General features: G+C 44.8%; 1 protein-coding gene across 3 annotated transcripts in view; it reads right to left on the bottom strand.

Annotated features, from left to right (window-relative positions):
* The window catches only part of BOC (BOC cell adhesion associated, oncogene regulated), a 50,557-nt gene that overhangs the window by 8,712 nt on the left and 24,413 nt on the right, over nt 1-17,432 (bottom strand). For 2 of the 3 annotated variants that reach the window (XM_069945474.1, XM_069945472.1), the window contains exons 2-4: nt 11,551-11,704; nt 8,717-8,986; nt 408-554 (exon numbers count right to left, since the gene is read on the bottom strand). In XM_069945474.1, the coding sequence (XP_069801575.1) occupies nt 408-554; nt 8,717-8,986; nt 11,551-11,665 (532 nt within the window). In that variant the 5' untranslated portion in view covers nt 11,666-11,704. Of the gene's footprint in view, nt 1-407; nt 555-8,716; nt 8,987-11,550; nt 11,705-13,313; nt 13,399-17,432 lie in introns of those variants that run through there. The other variant, XM_069945473.1, reaches the window with a different exon arrangement.

Here is a 17,432-nt window from a genome sequence, read left to right on the forward strand (position 1 = left end):
GGGTGCAGCTCTGGACATGTTCACCGGGGATGGGGTGTGTCCTGCGCTCCGGGCCCGGGACACGCCGAGCTGATCCCGGCAGAGAGCCAAGAGCACAAGCCACTCAGAGGCTTAGATACAGATGCTCAACAGTAGGTATCACACATGAGATACTTAGATACACAGTGCTGCAGATAGCATCACACATAAGAGGTTCAAATGCAGTGGCTCAGCAGACACAATAACACATTACAGGTTTAAGTATCGACACTCAGAGTCTTAGATACAGACACTCAAAAGACAATATCACATTTAGATCTAATAGCTTAATGGACAGTATCCCACAAGGTGCTTAGATACAACAGTTCACCAGATAGTATCACACATAATAAGCTTAGATACAGCAACAAGCCCTACTCCCTTCTTACCTCTGGATGTCTCCAGCCATTCCTGCTTGACGCTGTATCGCACTTGGGCCTTGGGGTGACTCTCGGGGAGGTTACAGGCGATGACGGCTGTGTTCCCCTCATCCACCTCAATCACGTGCTGGGTGTCAAACTTGAAGTCCTGCAAATCTGTAAGAATAAGAAGCAAAAGGATTTAATATAAAGTCACTACTCCCCATAACACACAGCCTATAAATATGTACAGAGCTGAGGCCGAGGCACAAAGTACCTCAGTAACCTCCCTATGGTGTTCAATGGCTGCATATCCATAGTAACAATATATTCATCTATGTGGAGTCCAATCTGGTTACACGTAACACAATCCGCTCCTCAGTGTCAGTTTGTACTGCAGCTTTAGAATTATATTCAAGCACCAGGAATTGTTAATACATAAAGCAGAAGGTGCTGCCGGGGGGCCTCCTAGACGACGTGGCCGACAAGTGGTTAATCCCTGCAGGGAGGGGATTCTGTCGAATGGAAAATGGGGGTAAGCTGGCTCTGGTTTCTGGCCTGCTGCATACTGGTACATTTGAGAAATCCATTAGAAGCTGTTTTTCTAGCAATCTCCCAGCGCACATTCCAAGCTCGGGGCCTATCGGCCAGCTCCCATCAATCACGGGCCTGTTCTCCACCGCTCCTATACACATCGCAGACACTCAGTTTTTTTTCTGTCATCATTGGCCGGGTCCCCAATTTAACAGTCTCCCCTTCCAGTCACATCCCCCCACCCTCTCCCTCCCTACAACTGGCAGCTGAGTTTCTCTTTTTTTCTCCTTCCTGTGCCTGGATGGAAAGCAGAAGTAAGGCCAAGGAGCTCGAGAGAGGCCAACATTCCCGGCCAACATACGGTTCCCTGGTGGGATCTCAGCTCTAGACGCCTATCGCTCCATGACCTGACACAAGGAAAGAGACTTTCTGTTTTTAATTAAATATAGGGGGAAAAAAAGCCCAAAAAAATTAAAATGTTCTCTTTGTAAAAGGATAGAAGAGGGGGGAGCAGAGGAGATGTAGGCCCGGCCGTAAATCATGTTGGGTTATTTATGAGTAGGAGCTGGAACCAATTCTGCAAGGAGATCCTGGTAGACAGGGTCTAGAATAGCGCATGTCCTCAAGATGTCGGGATATGGCGGAGGTTTCCGCAGCCGCCCATCGGATATAAACATTGGGATCCTGCTCCGAGTGGAATGTCGCTAAGCCGGTGTTTACTGCTCTGACAGCAGAACAGTGTCAATTGTAACAAACATATTACGTCCACCAATAAACAGAACGTAGCGCTAGTGCCCTGAGCAATAACAGCAAAAACACAGCCAGAACGAAGGAACGCGGGCACGGGAGATCAGGGATTTAATCCAGCCTGCTCAAGTGCTCGAGGTATCAACCGTAGTCTTCTATGGATAATAACATGTACATGGCTGATGAATCGTTCAGACACAGCCATCCACAAAGAGTACTGGATCAGTTGTTAAAGTCATATTGCACTGGTTACCGATGATCAATGACATCAGGAGGATGACTTTATAGGAAAATTTATGGGAGAATATTTTTTTGGAACATAGCTGAAGAAACGTTCATGTGTTTCATCTGACTGCTATCCCTCCCGATCCCTCCATACACATAAATGTTCCTTCAGCTAACAGTCCCCCCCCCCCCCCGCTCCCTCCATACACATGAACTTTCCTTTAGCTGATAGCTCTGTATCCTGGCTCCTTATCTCTCCAATAATTGGGCAGTTAAATTCCATCTTATTCTAGGTCGTCTTATTAGACATTTCCATGTTGAAGGTGATCAGTGACATTAGATAGAAGTTAATGCTTGAAAATACATTGAACAAACATTCACCTGGTAAAGGAAGGTTCACCAACGTAGCCATATATGTTTTATTTCATCTTGACCATTACAGTCGTTCACATCGATTAAAAAAAAAAAAAAAAAAAATAATATATATATATATATATATATATAGACACCCAAAATGGCAAATAACCAGCTGTAGTTGGCTAATGTGTCTAGTTGGTCAGCCAAAATGGCCACAATTGGTGACTTTGGTCAACTATTAGGCATATGGCCAAGTAAAAACTGATGAAGTCTTAAAGGGTACCATCGTTGACACATAGAACACCTAAATAGCTCCTTAATGTAATCCACTTAATGTAATCCAGGTCCATGGACCCCCAATGACTAAACCAGATAATTAAGAGACAATAATAAGTAGAAAAAAAAAAGTTAAAAACCCTAAAGAGACATTCTGAGAAACCATGAAATTAAACGAAGAAGCCTAAAAACCAAACCAGAATGTTCTAGAGAAGATTTTCATCTGGTCCCCAGGGCTTCAATTGTTCATTTAATGCGCTTCTTATTGTCCTGAATTAAGCAACTTTTTGTACACAGCCTCGTGCCTTTAACATTTCCTCTCTGGACGGCCTATAAGGGGCTCGGAAGTTTTTGCAACTCCAGCTTGTTTTCTGAGGTTATTAAACAAAGTTCAGCTGTGAACTGTCTGCTATAGATTCTGTGATGTGGTGTTATTCCTGGAAGGCAGAGAAGCCGCAGATCACCCAAAACTCATCGCCCTATAACAACTTCACAAAGAAAAGACCAAAAACTCAAAAACATTCTGGAAAAGTTCAGAAACTACAGCTACAATAGGAGCAGCATCAGCCTGGTCACCAGAGGGTTGCTCTCACGAGGAACAACCCTACTCTACACATGCTACATTAATCTGTAAACCATGTAATCTGATACATAGAAAAACATACAGACGTAAAAATCCAAAAATATCAAGACAAAGTTAGAAAAGAAAAAAAAAAGAACATATATCAATAAGCACAATCAGCAAGCATTCAGCCCAACAAGCAAGAAAATTACCATAAATTGGGAGAGCAGCATATAATCCAAGCGTCTACGGAAAATAAAAGCCCCTTTTGAGGGCAATCAGAGCGGACCTTTAATCACGGTGCAGGAATGTAAGAGCTTTCTGACTTTCCAATCAAGCAAATAAAAAAATAATAGCTCCAAGTTCTCATTTTTCTCTCCTAATTTTTTTTTTTTTATAATTCTCTCTTCGGAGGGAGGAAAACAAACCCAGATGAAGATCCTGATACATGAAAAGGAAAAATGTGCAAGAAAAAAAAAAAAAAGTTTATTCTTGGTATTTGGCTTCTTCTCTCTGCGTCTGGTATTAACGAAAACCTCAGCAATGTTCTCTAGAATGTGAAAGAAAAAAGGGGCCACCTCTGTGATCTACTACAGATGACAAGTATTCGGCAACTTCAGTACATGGGGTGTAGGGGTGAAGGCTTTGTGTACTGAGCACCCTAAACTGGAGTAGCCCCTTAACTCCACTATCCCATTAGGATGCACAAAACATTGACCATAAAACTGATATAAACAATATGTCTTATAGGGAATGCTCTAAGGTCATCAAAGGTAGGTCTCCCTCTCAATAATAACTGTTGATCCAGCCAACATCCTCATCTTCTAAACTTGATCTATGGTAGTCAAACAAAAGTGAACTTCTCCAAAAAGTTCTTACAAAGTATGTGGTCAGTTTTATAAACTCATGAGCACATTTTTGTCGATTTTATGAGACTTTTTGAGCCCAGTAGGAAAAGCTCTCACAGAAGTACAAGAACAACATAAAAAATTCAAACACCAACCACCTGGCCCTGAAACTATCACTGCAAAAAGCCTAAAGGACATTTCCACCCAAAATAGAGATGATTGCACTTGAGCATGCTCGAGTTGAGCTCATCACTATGCCTTAATTTATCTTTCAATAGGTCCCTGAGAACACTGGTGGGGATAACATTTTCATGGCAGCACCAAGCGTTTTCAGAGACTTAAAGACTATTTATTGGGTCTGCCCAAATCCCTCAGGCCACGTCGAAAATTCATTACACTCGAGTCGGGAGGCTGCCATACCTCTTATATTGTCAACTATTGACTTTAATATAATGTGTTTTGTTCCTAAAGTCTACAAGGCCTTCTCTTCTCCATACACATAGGGAAATACAAGGAATGGGCATAATCGATTTTCATTGCCCTTGGTCTCGGAGATATCAGCTGTCACTAGAGCAGTGTGGCCGTGGTTTACATCTCCCAATAGGAAACCCATGAACATTCGCTATGAACTAGGCACGGAGAGGATGGGAGCAGTAACTGTCAATTGAACTATCATTCAGCCGGCACTTATTGAAGGCACATAGAAATATTAAGATCTGTGACAACACCCATACAGTAGAATTTTTTGTCTGCCGTTTATTGGGTATTTTTCCTATGTTCTTAGTCTCTTTTACAACTTTCTAGAAGTTTCCCAGTATCCCTTACTTTTTTATACAAACATCCCTCAGTGCAGTCAGGAAGGAGCACACGTAGCGTGATTACGACCTCAATAAGACCAATCAATAGAGCCACTTATTGGAGAATGACGGGGTCGGGCCAGGAAATTACTTTAATGAGACGGTCATTACCGTGAACCTGTTCTTCTCATTCCACGCTGAGGCCTCAATGTACCCAATGTTTTTTGCATTTGTTGCTCCTAATGATAATCTCTCATTGCCTTCAACCTCCTGATTAAGGCAATTATCCTCCAGCCGCTCTTCCGACCCTCCCAGAACAAGCTTGGCTTTTAAGCTTTCAGATATTTCTGGATGGAAGAAGAGTCAAGAATCGAGAAAAGTCAAATGTACTAGTAGCCAAAACTTCTAGAGGTAACGGCCTCCAATCGTGTTTAACGCTAATGGAATTTTTAACACCTGCGCCAAAAGCTGAAGAAAACAAAATGGATTAATCCTTTAAGACTGGGTGGACCCGGCCGCATGATGCCAGGAAAAGTTAACACTTGGTGTTCTGCAAGAACAGCGATTCGTAGACTGGATGGGCTCAAATACAACATGAAAGAAGTTTTTTCTACCAAATTTTTAAAAATCTTTTTGGCGAGATTGTCAGGGTTCCATAATATGTAGATAAGAAGGAGATTATGGTGTTATGTTCCCGAGTACAGCACTGTAATATCCAGGATAGAAAGTTATTAAACTACAAGAGACAGAAGAAGATCCGCGTCTCCAGAACACAGGAAATGAAAAAGATTTCCGACTCCACAAAGAATTTTTTGACGTTAATCTTCAGCTATTTCTTCATTGCTCAAATTCTTCTCTGTGACAACGGCCACAAAGGTATAAATATTATGCAAAGCTATAGAAGAGTAAGGGGTCAAGTCTACAGCAGAGATGTACCCCTAACGTACCCCCAGTGACAGTGTCATCAACTTGTACCCCCAGTCATCATCCTGTACCCCAAGTATAACTATCCAGTACCCCAAGCGTCAGCGTCACTATCCTGTATCCCAAGTGTCAGTGTGTCTCTGTCCTGTACCCCATGTGTCAGTATCCTGTACCCCAAAAGTCAGTGTGCAATTATCCTGTACCCCTGTGTCAGCATGCCATCATCCTGTACCCCAAGTGTCAGTGAGTCATTATACTGAATCCCAAGTGTCAGCGTGTCGCTATCCTGTACCCCAAGTGTCATTATCCTGTACCCCTAGTGTCATTATCCTGTACCCCAGGTGTCATTATTCTGTACCCCAAGCATCAGCATGTCACTATTCTGTACCCCAGAAGTCAGTGTGTCACTGTCCTGTACCCCAGAAGTCAGTGTGTCACTGTCCTGTACCCCAAGTGTCACTATCCTGTACCCCAAGTGTCAGCGTGTCACTATCCTCTACCCCAAGTGTCAACGTGTCACTATCCTGTACCCAAGTGCCACTATCCTGTACACCAAGTGTCACTATCCTGTACCCCAAGTGTCACTATCCTGTACCCCAAGTGTCACTATCCTGTACCCCAAGTGTCAGCGTGTCACTATCTTGTACCCCTCACATATCTCAGAGTATTTCCTTGTACTTCACTCTGGATTCTCTTGTCTTGAGGCTGCACATTTATCAGTGACCAGATCGGGGAAAGGAATTTCTCTAAGAAAGTCAGCGATGCGAGACATGGGGAGGGGGAGACTCATAAAACATGAGCTTTACTGAAATAAATCTTCTCCATGCTGGTCTTTATAGCATTGCACACTCATCCCACAGGACTAACAGTCCAAACTGTAAACTTCTAGATAGAGATAGAATTTACTCAGACAATTTCAAGGGGTTTGTCTATAGACTTCTCAAATTAGACCCCCCCCCCAACTGCTCCACCATAAACCAGCGTGGAAAACTGCTGCAAACTTAAACCCTTAATCTGGCTTATCCTTTACACTATATGCCTTTAGACCTTACTTGGTCCTATACCCAGAAGTCAACAAGGGACCAACATCAAGGAAAGACAAGAGCCCCTTTAACTTTCTTCACAATAATTTAGTCAAAAACAAAAAGTTCTTTTGTTCAGTCTCATGAAACTCCAGGAGTATTCACGGGCAAAAGTTTAAGTTTTCTTAGTTAAGATGCACATATTTTAGCCATAGAGAAGCTGAACCCCTCGGAGAGTGGGACGTTACCCCAGGACGTCAGGAAGAAAGTCATTGTGACTGCTATTTACATTGGACTATACCTTAAGCAAATTCATCTCAATTAAGGGCCCTGGAGACGGACCCCCCAAAAAACCTGATAGGTGTGTTAGCTTCCTGTTTTGGGAAGAATGGCTCTTTGTGTTTCCTTCAGACTCTCTCTCTTCGGCAGCAGCATTTCTACCATGCACACAGCAAAGAAAAACAGAGCGTGCAAGTCATAATGAGGGACCGCCATGGGGACGTAGACAATGCAAGAGAAGCAGCAGCCATCAAGGTTGTGGTCATGGACCATTTATTCTACCTTACAAGGGGCTCTCTGTATGAAGATTAATGTAAGGGCAATTTAGGCAAAACCAAATCAAGGGGCCCTTTTCTACAATGTGATCCAAATAAGTTGTGAAAACTTTGGTGGTACCAAACTTGGGCACCCTGCCCTCTAAAGGTCAGTGGGGTCTCTAACTTACAAATCCCCATAATACTATGACAACTTCATCTGAATCTACCCTATACACGTCTATTCTTAAAGTAATCATACAGTATATGTCAGCAACATACATAACCTACTTATAGTAACCTGATAGCAGAGGGGTTAACAGAAATAGGCCTCCATTCCTATGTAATCATATCTCTCATTAAAACTATGCCCCCCCCACCCATCCTCTGCATGCTCATTTATCAACGTTCAAGCAAAAACACTACCCCTATTCTGCTCAGGAATGTGTTTTCAGAAACTCTATCCCACTCTCCTAGCCTGGGCCAAGTCCCAAAACTCTCAGGGATTAATGACAGGGGGCTCTTCAGACCCCCCCTCCACCCCTATACACTTCCATCTCAAGGGGATATAGTTCTTGGTATGTTCACCTGCATACAGCATTGTTACTGATCCTGAGCTCTGGGGAAGGGTCTCACAGCTGCAATCCATGAAATTGTCAAAATTCAATCACCTTTGTCTAACCCGTTCCCTGCCGGAGGCGAAAAACCACAGACTGATCTGCATTCCAAGGAAGTTCTGACGTCAAAACAGTCTTCATGCCGGCTCCTGACCCCCGCTCCCTTAATATGTTCCCTGCATCTGTGCAATGATTTCATATGACTGAATATTAAACAGACTGAAAATATAAACTATGTAAACCAGGTCTTGAGGGTTTTCTGGATTTACATCTTATATATTAACTCAATCCAGAGCTCATTGTTCCTCCTAGAATAATATTGATAACATGTGCAATGCCAATAATATCGAAGTATATATTACCCGATATCTCTGCATCCACTGGGAACAGTAATGGGGTCAACCTAACCCCTTGATCTTTATTATATAGTATCGATTGCTTATCTACCTCTGACTTAGATGTCACTCTGTGTGGTTAGTTAGAAAATCACTGGTTATACCATACAGTGCCATAGTTGCAGTATTACTACTGAGCCATGAAGACAAAGTAGTTAGGGAGCCAGGGCTGACCCCATTACTATCCCAGTTTATATCTATAGTTGTTTCTCACTAATTCCGAAGCTTTGTGAGACTAATCACACTGGGGTTAAAGGGGTTGTTCAGCACTACAAAAACATGGCCACTCTCTTTCAGAGACAGCACCACTCTTGTCTCCAGTTTGGGTGCAGGTTTTGTAATGCAGTTCTATTGAAGTGATTGGAGTTTAATTACAAATCAATTCTGAACTTGAGACAAGAATTGTTTTGTCTCTGTAGGAAAGTGGCCATGTTTTTGTAGCGCTGGATAACCCCTTTAACACTTTTAAATTGCAGTTGCAGTGATCAATATCTATACTTACTAGCTAGGGTGACAATTGCCGGCACGCTGGCCATGGCTCCTGCTGAGGTGCGAGCGATGCACTGATATCTCCCTGTGGTGTCATTGTTCAGCCCGGTGATCACCAAGGTTCCTCCAGAAACTAAAATCCCTGGGAAGTCTCCCAGCTCCTCTCCATTCAGTCTCCAAGAGATGGCTGCACTGGCCGGTTCCACCGTGCAACTAAGAGTGACCGATCCACCATATTTCTGGAATGTAGACAAAGGCTGCACCAGGAACTGCGGGACTTGGACTGAAATAAGACATCAAGAAATTATTACCAAATAAAGACATCAAGAAAAATTACCAAATATTGTGCAATTATACATTTCTTTTTGATTTTTAAAAAGTTTTTTGACTTTAGTAACCAAATCCCCTAATAAGTAAATATACAGAGCCGGCCTATAGTGTGGCTAGTGATGGGACCCCAGAGCTTGCTTACAGGGTGGCTAGTGATGGGACACCAGAGCCGACTTATAGGGTGGCTAGTGACAGGACACCAGAGCTGGTTTATAGTGTGGCTAGTGACGGGACACCAGAGCCAGCTTATAAGGTGGCTAGTGACGGGACACCAGAGCCGGCTTATAGGGTGGCTAGTGATGGGACACCAGAGCCGACTTATAGGGTGGCTAGTGACAGGACACCAGAGCTGGTTTATAGTGTGGCTAGTGACGGGACACCAGAGCCAGCTTATAAGGTGGCTAGTGACGGGACACCAGAGCCGGCTTATAGGGTGGCTAGTGATGGGACACCAGAGCCGGCTTATAGGGTGGCTAGTGACGGGACACCAGAGCCGGCTTATAGGGTGGCTAGTGACAGGACACCAGAGCTGGCCTTTAGTGTGGCTAGTGACAGGACACCAGAGCTGGTTTATAGGGTGGCTAGTGACGGGACACCAGAGCCAGCTTATAGGGTGGCTAGTAATGGGACACCAGAGTCGGCTTATAGGGTGGCTAGTGACGGGACACCAGAGCCGGCTTATAGGGTGGCTAGGGATGGGACACAGTGTATTACACACTGTCCATTCGGTACAAATCAGGTTCTCCAAAGTAAGAGAGACGCTCTTGGCAACCACTACCTTCTGTAGGCAAGTGATGAGGATCCTCAACAGGGGACCTCCTTCATAAAATCAGTACTTTAAGGCCATATATTGTGGTAACTGTATGACAGTCCTATGTCAACACTATATGCCAGTACTATGTGGGCACTATATGACAGTGTTATGTGAGCACTTGTGTTGGTTCGCTGAATGATAGTATTATGTGGGAACGTTATGCCAGTAATATTTTACTATATAGTCATATTATCTATTCTGTGAATACAGTTATGTCAGTGGAGATGTGGAGCTTGTTCTGCCTGGGGGTCCTCCTAGCCCCTCATCAGACCCTCTATTCCCTCACAATCAGTCCATAAACCCTCGGCTTATAGATGCAGCATTGACTTCTTTATACTTTATCCATGTACGGGGTAAGACCGCAATCAACCAGGGATCTGCCATCAGAGTTAATCCTGGGGGCCGCAGCCGGCATTTAGCTGCACTCTCTATGAAGCCCCCATTTTCTGCCCTCTGACCCTATGATGTCACTAGGCGCACCCCGGGTAGACGCAGCACTGAGCGCCCTTTGTCCGCTGGATTCAATTTCCTATCCTCTTAAACCCACAATATCTTCCACATGTGCAGAAGCCGCCGGCAGGGAGAAGCCGCTCATCTCCTCAGTCCTCCCGGGGACTATAACCTCCGTGGTATGACATCATGTCTGCCTTGTGTCCATGACATCACACCGCTGCCCGGCAATCATGTGATTAGTAAGCAGACGCCAGGCGGTAAGTGTCAAAATAATTCTTCACCATTCACTGTATGTGAATGGAAACATTGTGACCAACATTCAGAGGCCGAACACATGGGAGATCTCAGGGCCTGTTCACATGTGGGCTTCTGCATCCACATCCATCTACATTGATGAAGCTTTCTTCACCCGTCATCCCATCCGGAGTCTACGTGACACTTAACGCATCAGCGGCAGGCCAGATATTCACACCTATCCAACAATAACAGTGGCAGCCATCACCTGGGCATGGGCTGGCACACACCCAGCTATGGGTTAACCCATTCCCTGCCTCATCCTCTAGTCAGCCGACATGAGGCTGCATACGGATTGTGAGCTCTGTGGCCGGTATAGGATGAGATTAGGCTGGACTCCAAGGGCCCTATTCCACGGGTCGATCAATAATGTAAACGACCACCGTTTACAGTTGCTAGATCAGTGCTCGTTTACTGGGCCTATTCCACGGCCCAATGATCGTTTGGCGAGGGCTGCAGAGACATCATTACCGATGTCCTTGGAGCCCTTGCAGCATACATTACCTAGCAGGGCTTCTCCCGCTCCGTTTTCATCCCGATCCCTCTCGCAGCATCAACTCCGGAGCGGCCTGACTGAGCTGTCAGACCACTCTGCCAATCACTGGCTGCGGCGGTCCCGGCTTGTGATTGGCTGAGCGGTCTGACAGCTCAGTCAGGCGGCACCGAAGCTGCTGCTGCGCGTGGGACCGGGATGAAGACTGAGTGGAGGAGAAGCCCTGCTAGGTAATGTATGCTGTTTGAACCATCGATCGCCCGCCGAGCACCGCTTTTCCACGCAGCGATGCGCGGTGGGTGACCAATGATTTTAAATTTGGGCCTAAATAAGCGATCGTTTTCTCTATTCCACCAAGAGATAATCGGCCGAATGGGGCCGATTCAGCCAATTCGCGCTCCGTGGAATAGCCCCCTCGAGTATTCATGTTTGGCCAATTTAGTGAGTGGGGTAAAAGTCTTACCAGACTGGTCCTGGCAGAAGACAGCGGAGAGGAGGCAGCAGCAGACGGCGGTGACCGCAGTGATCCGTAGTATCATTCTGATTCCATATACAGCAGCCAAGGACACTGGGCACATTCACGGCTATCCCCGTCCCTCCACCTCAGCCGCTAACACCTATGGGGACAAGACAGACAGTTAATATACAGGCCGGGGGGGGGGGGTGGGGGGTGAATTTAGCTTATATGATCATAGATTACTGACAACCATTAACACAAAGATGTACAGCGATTAGGAGGCCGAAAAACTGTGCCCAGAAGACACCATAAGCTGCTCTGCTGGAACCACTAGGGGCACTATAGACTCCATAGTGTGACCGCTCTTACAGTATAGACTCCATAGTGTGACCGCTCCTACAGTACAGACTCTATAGTGTGACCGCTCTTACAGTATATATACCATAGTGTGACCGCTCTTACAGTATAGACTCCATAGTGTGACCGCTCTTACAGTACAGACTCCATATAGTGTGACCGCTCTTACAGTATATACACACCATAGTGTGACCGCTCTTACAGTATAGACTCCATAGTGTGACCGCTCTTACAGTACAGACTCTATAGTGTGACCGCTCTTACAGTATATACACCATAGTGTGACCGCTCCTACAGTATAGACTCCATAGTGTGACCGCTCTTACAGTACAGACTCCATAGTGTGACCGCTCTTACAGTACAGACTCCATAGTGTGACCGCTCTTACAGTATAGCCTCCATAGTGTGACCGCTCCTACAGTACAGACTCCATAGTGTGACCGCTCTTACAGTATAGACTCCATAGTGTGACCGCTCTTACAGTATAGACTCCATAGTGTGACCGCTCTTACAGTATATACACCATAGTGTGACCGCTCCTACAGCATATACACCATAGTGTGACCGCTCTTACAGTACAGACTCCATAGTGTGACCGCTCTTACAGTATATACCCCATAGTGTGACCGCTCTTACAGTATAGACTCCATAGTGTGACCGCTCCTACAGCATATACACCATAGTGTGACCACTCTTACAGTATAGACACCACAGTGTGACCGCTCCTACAGCATATACCCCATAGTGTGACCGCTCTTACAGTATAGATTCCATAGTGTGACCGCTCCTACAGCATATACACCATAGTGTGACCACTCTTACAGTATAGACACCACAGTGTGACCGCTCCTACAGCATATACACCATAGTGTGACCGCTCTTACAGTATAGACTCCATAGTGTAACTTATAGCAGTGTAAAGGACTTTACAAAGCGAGAGTCATATATGTATAAAAACAACACAAGTAACACAATACATATTGCATACATTAAGCTGAATGTCACACAGCACAGACAGCAGCCAGAAATCATTAAATCCAGGAAGGCTCTGCTGGCACTTGTAGTACTACAGCATCACTCGGCAGCAAGTCACATGGTGCAACAAAAACATCAAAGAGAAAAAAAGGTGCAAAAAGTTGCCGGCGAGTTTGGTGCAGGTCACATGACTGCGACAATGGCAGCGCTACTGTCGATTGGGAGCAGCTCCAGCCTAAACACAATCCACAAGTACAAGGAAAAGTTTTACAAGACGGAGAAATAAACACTACTGGGGGAAAAAAGACATCAACAGAGAGGAAGCACAATAAACATTATTACAACATATTAACCCCAAAAGTTCCAAAAATATCTAAAAACAACCTGTGGGGGGGGGGGGGGGGGGGGAGATGAGGTCTGCTGTTCCCTGTACCTACCCCTCTGGCCTCTCCATAGATGGGACACTCCGGGGGTAGATGAGGGGCCACTAGACTTACTCGCTGGGGATAAAGTCCTGGCCGTGCCCTCTTCATAATGAAGGCAATAGCAGCTGTTTGGAAATCTTAATACTCTTCCCACCAGGTTAAAATAACAATTTCCTGTGAGTGGGGGTTTAGATGACCCCTGACCCGCAGACCCCTTCTTTTTACACCCCTCCCTTCTTCCCCAGCCTTCTCCTCCTCCTCCTCTGGCCTCAGATAGGCATGTAAATCATACCCCAGGGGGGAGTCATTAGTGGAGTGAAATTAACAAGGGCTGGAACTGTATAAAAGACACAACTCCAATTCCTTCTGCTGTGGGGGCTGCAGGGGGAGCGGAGGGGGGGGGGGGGGGGGGGGGGGGAGTCTCACATTTCACCACTCCAGAGTGGACAGCCAGGAAGATGTCCTCCTCTCCTGCTGGAGTTAACCACTTCCAAACTGCAACCCCATGAAAAAGAAGAACCCGAAAGTGAGGATATATAGACGATGTGCCCATAGGATGTCACCCTCATAATTACAAATATCAATCTGGAATCTACCACCTTACTGGATGTCAACATCAAACACTTTAAAAGTAACACAAGTCTCTAACTTTCTATGAAAGTTTCATCTGTTGATTATAGGGGAGCCAAGACAAAGCATAGTTATTAGCAGAGCTAAAAGAAAGCACCCATGGGTATTAGGAGAGCTAAGACTAAGCACCCATGGGTATTAGATGAGCTAAGACTAAGCACCCATGGGTATTAGGAGAGCTAAGACTAAGCACCCATGGGTATTAGATGAGCTAAGACTAAGCACCCAGGAGTATTAGGAGACCTAAGACTAAGCACCCAAGGGTATTAGGAGAGCTAAGGCATGGACATTAGGAGAGCTAAGACTAAGCACCCATGGGTATTAGATGAGCTAAGAATAAGCACCCATGGGTATTAGATGAGCTAAGACTAAGCACCCATGGGTATTAGGAGAGCTAAGACTAAGCACCCAAGGGTATTAGGAGAGCTAAGGCATGGATATTAGGAGAGCTAAGACTAAGCACCCATGGGTATTAGATGAGCTAAGAATAAGCACCCATGGGTATTATATGAGCTAAGACTAAGCACCCATGGGTATTAGGAGAGCTAAGACTAAGCACCCATGGGTATTAGGAGAGCTAAGGCTAAGACATGGATATTAGGAGAGCTAATACCCCTATTCCACCGGTCGTTAAGAGGAGCAAACGAGCGCTCTCAGCGCTCGTTTGCTCCTCATTCCCCGCTCGCTGCCGCCGCTATTCACCATGGTTGCAGCGAGCGGGTGAGTGCGGGAGGGGCGGCGTTGAGCTACGGGGGGGGGGCTGCTCGGAGGATCGCTGATCGTCCGGGCAGCCCATAGGATACGGAGCGACGGCAGCAGATCATTGCTGTATCAGTCGCTTGTTTTTCAACATGTTGAAAAACAAGCGACTGCAACGATCAGCCGATATGAACGATGTCGGCTGATCGTTGCACTCTATTCCACGGGACGATTATCGTTAGTATCGGCCGAATACGAACGACATTCGTTCCGTGGAATAGGGCCTTTAGACTAAGAACCCATGAATGTTAGGAGAACAAAGAATAAGCACTTATGGATGTTAGGAGAGCTAAAAGTAAGCACCTATGGATATTAGAAAAACTAAGCACCCATGGATATTGGGAGAGCTAATGCTGCGTTTACACGTAACAATTATCGTGCGAATTTGCACGATAACGATCGAATTCGAACGTTAATCGTACGTGTGAACGCAGCGAACGATTAAACGACGAGCGAGAAATCGTTCATTTTGATCTTTGAACGTGTTCTCAAATCGTCGTTGATCGTTCGCAAAAAATTCGCAGATCGTTCCGTCGCCGATTTAACCAATGTGTGAGATAGGCTTAAGCGATCGCAAAACGAATTTTCTGTACGATATAGCGTACCGTCTAAACGCTGAACGTTATGAAAAAAAAAAAACGTTACTTCGACATCGTTAATCGTACAATCGGGCCAATTATCGTTTCGTGTAAACGCAGCATAAGGAGGTGTCATTATAAGCACATGAGATGGGCAAATCATTCCAGGTTTGAGGGAATTTGAGAGATACTGAAAGCTAAATATGAATCTCAGAGTAGTAGGGGGGAAAAGTAGTGGTGAGTTTTATCCCCCCAAGCATCAGTAGTTCACATATTTACACAATGTTATACCTATATCCTTATTTGTTTATACCAAGATTATATGTGGTGTCTCAATAAGCCATCACCACCTATACCAATCACCCACTAAACAATTCTCAACAAAATTAAGAAAAAAGAAAAAATTTCACCTGCAACTAAATAGAAGACATAGCGGTAGCGGACAATGTGGTTCCTACTGAAATAGGAGCAATTTAAAGATATTTCCATTTACAGTAACTAGCGACCCACAGTGCAGTGCAATACAGGAAATAACATCCAACATGTCATGGAAGTCGATATTTGTTGAAAAAATATACAAAGTGGTCAACCAACCCGGGTCAGAAAATCAGTCATGGTTCCCAAACACTGAATATTACCCCTTACCTTCCAATCAGAAAAAACAGCAGAGCAAGTTTCTGGGACTTGTAGTTTCCTGGCTATCCTGTATATTGTCAGTTTTCATATTTACTCTGTGACATGTCTCACTGCAGTTAAAGGGGTAAAGTACACTGCAAAGGGGTAGAGAGCTCAGCTGGATTACCCATGAGGGTGCTATTGCAATGGTGTCTACTACATTTTCTGTGGCTGGAGTTGGTACTGCAAGTGGGAAACGTAACGGGGAATTTCAATAAGATTTGAAGGATGGGATGTTTCACACCGGAATCCATCACAATACAGACAGAGAGAAATATGTATAGCTGAACCTGGAGAGGATATAACATACCAGTCCTGGAGCCGAGAAAGTCGGCCCATATAAAATTTTTCTTCAGTCCTATGTACTTTCCACACCTAAGATGATGATCACTTCATATAAATAAACTTTCTGTCTCTGGACGCACACAGAGTCAGATTTGGAGCCCCCCTCATCCTTATTTCATACCTACCAGAGAGTGTCCTGGCACAGATCCCCAAACTCCAAGGCCAGATCCTCATCATTCTGGGCTCTGTTTTATCTCAGCCTGGCTATTTCTGGCACTCGGAGGAGTATGGGGGTTTGCTAGTGGGAGGTTGGACGCTCATGACTGCGTGGAAACTTGGCCTTACAAGTCTGCGTCTTGTGAGACGTCTTTTATTATTTCATTTTTCTTGATTTTTCCTTCTTATACTTGGCAGTTCAGCCTAAACAAGTGATAGAGAAATATTATTGCGGACGCTACACCACCCAAACTCCTAGTAACTCCTTTGTCACCGAAATGGAGAAGAACAAAGAACAGGAAAACTTGTTGCAATTTTTATTTATTTATTCCAAAAGTTCTCGAAACTTGTGACTTAAATAAATAGTGAAATTGATTTACACCGTAACTGGGAACTATTGAGTGACTGACTAAGCTTCACATCAGGTCTATAAAGATGGCCACTGGACCATTCAAGGGTGAACATACCAAAGAGGCACAGGCCCATTACACGTTAGTCATGCTCCCACAAGTTGGGGGTTCCAGGATCTTCTAAGCTTGGTGGCTAATTTTTATCTTTGCTATGCTCTGTCACGCTCTACCTTTGTCCAGTCCCCCTGAGAACCCCCATGGAAAAGCCCCTTTAAGAATCTTCACTACCAGGCTCAGAATCCAGCTTCGTCTTCCATACTCATTTACTAACATTGCATCATAACAAAAGTTCCTGGAAGTTTTATATAGTTGACCACCAAAGAGAAGAATTCTTCCTGATCTGTCCAGTTCTGTTTTCCATCAGTAGGATTATATCCCGACTATGGGTGGAGGAGCCAAACCAGACATTGGACACATAGTACATGTTCTGGAATGCAATACATCCTTGTGCTGACAAACAAAGTCTCTTCAGACTCATAAAAACTCTCATCGAGAGAGATGTAGGGTAAATAGGAGACGATGGGACACGACAGATTACTATTAGGATGACTTGGACCAGGGGAGGTAAGATAATACTA

Source organism: Dendropsophus ebraccatus, chromosome 11 (assembly GCF_027789765.1).
Source record: "Dendropsophus ebraccatus isolate aDenEbr1 chromosome 11, aDenEbr1.pat, whole genome shotgun sequence".
Taxonomy (NCBI): Eukaryota; Metazoa; Chordata; class Amphibia; order Anura; family Hylidae; genus Dendropsophus; species Dendropsophus ebraccatus.